The 6,902-nt window shown below is 40.5% G+C and overlaps 1 protein-coding gene across 1 annotated transcript in view; it reads right to left on the reverse strand.

The window, feature by feature from the left end:
• Positions 1-6,155, reverse strand: part of LOC111962755 (transmembrane protein 263-like) — a 41,063-nt gene extending 34,908 nt beyond the window's left edge. Inside the window, exons 1-2 of the mRNA XM_023986063.2 lie at positions 5,964-6,155; positions 5,122-5,233 (exon numbers count right to left, since the gene is read on the reverse strand). Coding sequence (XP_023841831.1) covers positions 5,122-5,233; positions 5,964-5,969 — 118 coding nt within the window. The 5' untranslated portion in view covers positions 5,970-6,155. The remainder of the gene's footprint in view (positions 1-5,121; positions 5,234-5,963) is intronic.
• Between the last annotated feature and the right edge of the window lie 747 nt (positions 6,156-6,902).

The following is a 6,902-nucleotide window of genomic DNA, read 5'->3' on the forward strand; positions in this document are numbered from 1 at the left end:
TATGGGTTTATGTTGTTGATTCATACTTTACAGCCCTTCAGGCTGCTGTAAAATGTACTTCATCTCTTTTTTTTGGAGGAAGGCGTTAGACGCTGGCCACCCTTTATCACTTTTGGCTCGTTATAAGTTGAATTGTGTTTCTTAAACCTTCTCGTTGGTATAGTCGGAGGAATTGTCATATCATTATCATATTTTAGTGGTGCATATATAACAAATGACGAGTAACGGATGATGTGGCCCACCTGCTCAATTGCAAGAAGAACGACCGTCCTCTCCTACTTCTAAGGCCAGACCAACCAGTACTTCAGCCCACCCTTGTGTTTTAATGATTAATTAAATCATCTCCAAGCCATGACCAGTAGGTGCCCAGTAGGTAGCAGAAAAAATTGATTACTAGAACGTGGAGGAGATGAAAAAAAAAAAAAAAAATTGTAATATTAGGACATATGGGTTTGCAAAAATAAACTAGTATAGTGTAATTATATTTTTATTTTTCACAAAAATTCTCTGGTAAGTTGTTTGTATTTTTTATGGGAGTCTGAATTATCTGTCCTCTTCCTCTGCATTTTTGTGCCATTCTCAAAGCACATATTCCACTCCCAAGCGTACCTACCACCACTCGCATAAGTTCGATAAAACAAAGACAAACAAAGGGAGGCTAGGCAGTCACGGTTAAAACTATGTTTACGGTTCTCGTAAATATCCATAGCCTCTCAATTACAAGCCACAGTGATAGGCTTCTGTTTGATTATATTATTAGGATAAAACTCGAATGGCTTTATCGTTTAAAAATACTGATGACAATCATGGAAAGCATGATCTCGTTTAAAGCACCCTGCTGCCCTGATTAATACAGTGTAACCTCACAGAGCCACACAATTTGATCACCCTGTAGCAGGATAACTTTACTGCAATGTAGAATATTTTAGTTTTAAAAAGGCTTCTGAAGTTTATCATTTCCACTTTGAAATGTCAGACATGATGTATCAAACCCTACAGAAATGTCCCTTAATAATCATCATCTACATAATAATTCCCTTTTCCTGTTTCTGCAGGATTARTTTCCTGCTGTAGCAAACTAGCTCAAATGAAGATCTTACATGAGTCTGGGATCGGGTCACACAGAAGACTGGAGCTGGGCGGTGTTCTCCTTCTAATGAAAAGCTAGGCAGAGACACGGGTGGACAGGCTGTTGGGATAGGACTTGGGGGGAGTAGTATGCACGCACGCACGCACGCACGCACGCACGCACGCACGCACGCACGCACGCACGCACACACAGTGTCTGGCTGAGAGTTCAGCTGTGTGATAGTCCATCCATCACAGTTACTCTGCACATCACCATCTTCCCCTGATGTGTACTGGACCTGTCAGTATGATGGAGCAGCCTACACCGCGCCACAAAACACGACAGGACAAACAGGGAGGAAAAGTCAATCAAACTTCATTTGGTTCTATTTATAACTCACAACAGATGGAAATCTAGCCGATACCCGCTGGAGAAACTTTGGTAAGAAGTTATGACAAAGAACAACAAGCCCTGTCTTTTGGCTTTCTGATGTTGTAGTGTTTGGAAGGGACTAAGGACGTGTGTAGTGGTTTGGAAGGGATGTGAAGGGCGTGTTGTAGTAGTTTGGAAGGAGTGAAGGACGTATTGTACGTGGTTGTGGAAGGGATCTGAAGGCGTAGTTGTAGTGGTTTGGAAGGGACGTGAAGGACGTGTTTAGATGGTTGGAAGGATGTGAAGGGACGTTTGTAGTGGGTTTGGTGGAAGGGATGTGAAGGACGTGTTGTAGTGGTTTGGAAGATGTGAGGACGTGTTGTAGTGGTTTGGAAGGATGTGAAAGGACGTGTTGTAGTGGTTTGGAAGGGATGTGAAGGACGTGTTGTAGTGGTTTGGAAGGGATGTGAAGACGTGTTGTAGTGGTTTGGAAGGGATGTGAAGGACGTGTTGTAGTGGTTTGGAAGGATGTGAAGGACGTGTTGTAGTGGTTTGGAAGGGATGTGAAGGACGTGTTGTAGTGGTTTGGAAGGAGGATGTGAGGACGTGTTGTAGTGTTTGGAAGGGATGTGAAGGACGTGTTGTAGTGTTTGGAAGGGATGTGAAGGACGTGTTGTAGTGGTTTGGAAGGGATGTGAAGGACGTGTTTGTAGTGGTTGGAAGGGATGTGAAGGACGTGTTGTAGTGGTTTGGAAGGGATGTGAAGGACGTGTTTAGTGGTTTGGAAGGGATGTGTGAAGTGACGTGTGTGTGTTTGGAAGGGATGTGAAGGACGTGTGTAGTGGTTTGAAGGGATGTGTGAAGGACGTTGTGTAGTGGTTTGGAAGGGATGTGAAGGACGTGTTGTAGTGTTTGGAAGGGATGTGAAGGACGTGTGTAGTGGTTTGAAGGGATGTGAAGGACGTGTTGTAGTGGTTTGGAAGGGATGTGAAGGACGTGTTGTAGGTTTGGAAGGATGTGAAGGACTGTTTGTAGTGGTTTGGAAGGGATGTGAAGGACTGTTGTAGTGGTTTGGAAGGGATGTGAAGGACGTGTTGTAGTGGTTTGGAAGGGATGTGAAGGACGTTTGTAGTGGTTTGGAAGGATGTGAAGGACGTGTTGTAGTTGGTTTGGAACGGATGTGAAGGCGTGTTGTAGTGGTTTGGAAGGGATGTGAAGACTGTTGTTAGTGGTTTGGAACGGATTGAAGTTCGTTTTGTAGTGGTTTCTACTGAGGATATGTGACTGTCATGAGACTGACTGATTCAAGTAGCTATGTAACTAATCAAACCTACTATGAAGGTCTTTCTACGATTGAAAAGAAAGCATAGAAGGCATGGCCCAGTAGTACAGATGGGATCTAGGGGCACAGTACACTGGCTGACTGATGCTGATTCTGTGAACATGGGCACAGCATATCCTGTTGGGCATTTTCTGTTTTAATCCTGTTTGTTTGGGTTACAGAGAACACAGATTTGTACTGGGTCTTAGACTAGCTCTCAACTGCAGCTGGGTAAAATGAAGAACTACTAAAGTAGAAAATCACMTTAAGTTCCTCTCCTCCTATGAAAGACTTACACATACCTCTCTGACATGATGGTGATGAAACATATATTAATTTAAACTCTTGTAGACTGATAACGACAACTGACTCCATGCTGGAAAACTTTTACAGGACGTAAAACACTTAACATTCACATAGGCTATTCAGAGAGGAAACTATTGGGATAGGGATGAAATGCAACCTAGTTATTGTACCAGACATCAGTTTCAAATATACATCATACCAAGTGGTATGCAATACAATACTTTCAACATAGGATGAAAAGCCCAAGAGCAGTACAATGCCCTAATATAGCCTGATCACCAGAGATACTGTAATAACTTCACATTCTGGCAATGCCTCTGTAAATTATAGCAACATATTGTTTCAAATATACAGCAGTGATACTTTGGTGAATCAGATTGCAMCTATTTCCAGTCCTTGACAAACATCGGGTTTGTTTGTTTCCAGAAAGAGAATTACCACAAATGACATTAAAAAAGAGAGAGGCATAAAAAGAGTTTTCTCAGAGAGAAGATGAGGGCAGAGTTTTTATCTGTATTCTGTTTCATGCTTCCTAAAATGTACTGACAGACCTCAATTACCTCGACACCGGTGCCCCCGCACATTYACTCTGTACCGGTACCCCTGTATATAACCCCGCTACTGTTATTTACTGCTGCTCTTTAAATTATTTGTTATTCTTATCTCTTACCTTTTTTTTWAAGGTATTTTCTGAAAACTGCATTGTTGGTTAAGGGCTTGTAAGTAAGCATGTCATTGTATTCGTCGCATGTGACAAATCAAATTTGACTTGATGCTTTCTTTACACATGGGACTAGGACGTACGCACTTAAATGAGGAGAGTTAGGCCTACATTTCTTTCCACTGAAGTTGGATATTGACAGGCACAATTAGACCTAGATCTGATTAATGTAATGTTTTGGGAGGAGAGTGTGGAAAGTGGAAGGCATTAGCGTGAAAGACAGATGTATGAATGTCTTRATCTTAACAGCAGACCTTGGTTCAAATACTATTTGATTATTTAAAATATTTCACCTGCTTGAATGAGCTATCRTGGCGCAATTGAACTAATAGAATAGTTGAAAAAGTGCAAACCCCATCTGGCACTCCAGGCAGACTAAAGCKAATGATAAAAGTTTCTAAAGATATGGAATAGTTTCTGATTTGAAATACTATTTGAACCCAACAATAGCCTGTATCAGAAGATCTGTAATAATGATGAGGCAGTTAGTTGATCATGATTTCACACATTTACATACAGTTCTGTTTGTCCCAAATAAAACCCTATTCCCTACATAGTGCACTACTTTTGACTGGTGCCCATAGMGCTCTGGTCAAATGTAGTGCACTATATAGGGAATAGGATGCCATTTGGGATGTTCAGCCTGTGTCTTGAAGAAATGAATTATCTCATTATCCCCACCAGACAGATAGCAATCGCCTCATATAATTTTATTTTAGCGCAGCCTTGTCTTGTGCGAATTGGCATACAAGGTTGTAGTGCAGAATAATTGGTTGAATTAAATGTAGCATTTACTCTGAAGTAATGACCAATAACCTTACATTTTAGCCTGTATAAGCACGGCAAATCACAGATAGAGCCTAGGTCTTGGGATATGGCTTCACTATCACCTACTGTTTCTATGTTGTTGCACGTTAAATGATGATCAAAACCTTCTGTTGGCCAATATGCCCCTCTGCAGGCCGTTAGGCTGTACTGCATCATCAGATGTACTGCATCATCAGATKTGATCATGAGGCAAATGACTTGACTATTTCTGAACTATGGATGCAAGCCCTCTCAGAGCAAATACAAACTGCTGTTACAGTGGTTTCAGAGTGGACATTAATTCATGTAAGCTATATTTCTATAAGAGCATGGTGCAAGGAAACCAAGACATCCACGTCAGAGAACGTTGAATATAAATTGTATCCCATGTTGATTAATGTTCATTGCAATGGACTCTTCAGACACAAACACAAAAAATACATGTTTCAATGTTAAAGCCCTTTTCAGTAGTTAGTTTGAATCGAAACTCAGATATATCTGATTAATTAGAGAGCATGATCYTACCTTCAGGAGGTTCTTCACGTAGATAAGGAGGAATCTCCTCGTTGTTGGAGTTGTCTACTGATGTTGAACTGCTACTGGCTTCCTCCACCACCTCATTTTCACCACTAGGAACCTACAGGACAAGTCAGTGTGAGAACTGCATCCACATAGGCCTAACTGAATAAATAATATCCTTTTGGGCTATTATATCTCATATAGTTGCATTTCGCAGTTTAAATAATTCATGATAACATAATAATAATCTCATGTAGTATGCCTATGTTGATCAATAGCGCCAGGATCAAATAAATACATTGAGAATAAAGAAAAGTTTWWAAAAAWTWAAWAAATAAAAAGCTTAAAATGAAAACGTTATGTTTGATKTAGAGAATTGAGAATAAACTGTGATCATGTGGCACTAGGCAAAACTAATCCTATTACATTGACACACTTATAACTGGCCCGAAAATAGAGACAGCAAGAATACTGTTACAGTATCATGTCAAAGTGGCTGCTGTGTATCACGTGTCTGTAACACACGTACACAAAGTAATCAGCAACATGTTCTGCAGCAGTGAGGTCGCTACATACGTAGCAAACAAACAATAACTTGTTTTTCCTAAAAGAGCATCACAGTGGGCTGGCTATTAAGGGGGAGGAACTCGAGTGATGTACACGGTGTTCATTTTCCTGTATGACACCAGCATTGTACACTACCTGCAACGTCTGTTATGCAATTGCAATAAAAACACTTTTTCCTTTTCTTGAATGCGAAAATGTGAGATTGCTACCAAAGACGTGCATTTCAAAAGCGTAGCTAACTGTACGATTTCAACAAAAARAAAATCCCACCATATACTCACTTTCATCTTTTGCTAGAAGCAGAAGACTGATCTCTTTRTGAACACTGTCAATTCCGCCACACAAGTAAAATTGACTAATAAATGCGGAGCATAKAACACAAAACGTCTTAAAATTAACATATAACGAGGATCAGAGTTTCGTTTAGCTAAAATGTGCAGTGTTTTGCTGTCAAAATGTAACCGGAAGTGACGCTTGAGATGTTTACGGAATTCTTCTGTGACCTGCTGTAATGGTGATTATCAGTCGGAAGGGGATAGCATCGAGTCAAATGATTCAACGAGGCGCAGCAGCAGCAACATATTGGTTCAGCTTTAGGCACTTTTAGGAGACTGACTAGAAAAGGCAAATAAATAAAAAGAAATGAGGAATCGGTATCAGGTGCAAAATAGGTGGTATCRATTTACAGTGAAGGTGATAGAGAAGACTAGATCCAGAGATGAAGGTTATTTACACAATTAAGAAATMGCGAAAATTGGTAGTTGTTAAATACTTGAAAAACAAATGTTAACGTAGGCCTACTTGGCCAAATTTTATATAGCAATACTCTCAAGCACAAAAGACAAAATGCCTACTGGCCTATACACTATATCGCCAAAAGTATGTGGACGCCCCTTCAAATGAGTGGACTTGGCTATTTCAGCCACACCCACTGCTGAAAGGTGTATAAAATCGGGCACACATCCATGCAATCTCCATAGACAAACATTGGCAGTAGAATGGCCTGTTCTGAAGAGCGCAGTGATTTTCAACGTGGCATCGTCATAGGATGACACCTTTCCAACAGACCTGAAAATCACTGACGTCATCATTTGACCACATTGTTTTCCAGAGTTCCCAGTTGTCTTAAAAGCKCTACGTTTCACCACTGACCTTTAACCTTTTAAACCAAAAGATGACAACAAATACATGTTTGACAATTATAACCTTATCAATATGGA

This window comes from Salvelinus sp. IW2-2015, linkage group LG4q.1:29, assembly GCF_002910315.2.
Source record: "Salvelinus sp. IW2-2015 linkage group LG4q.1:29, ASM291031v2, whole genome shotgun sequence".
NCBI classification, from domain to species: domain Eukaryota; kingdom Metazoa; phylum Chordata; class Actinopteri; order Salmoniformes; family Salmonidae; genus Salvelinus; species Salvelinus sp. IW2-2015.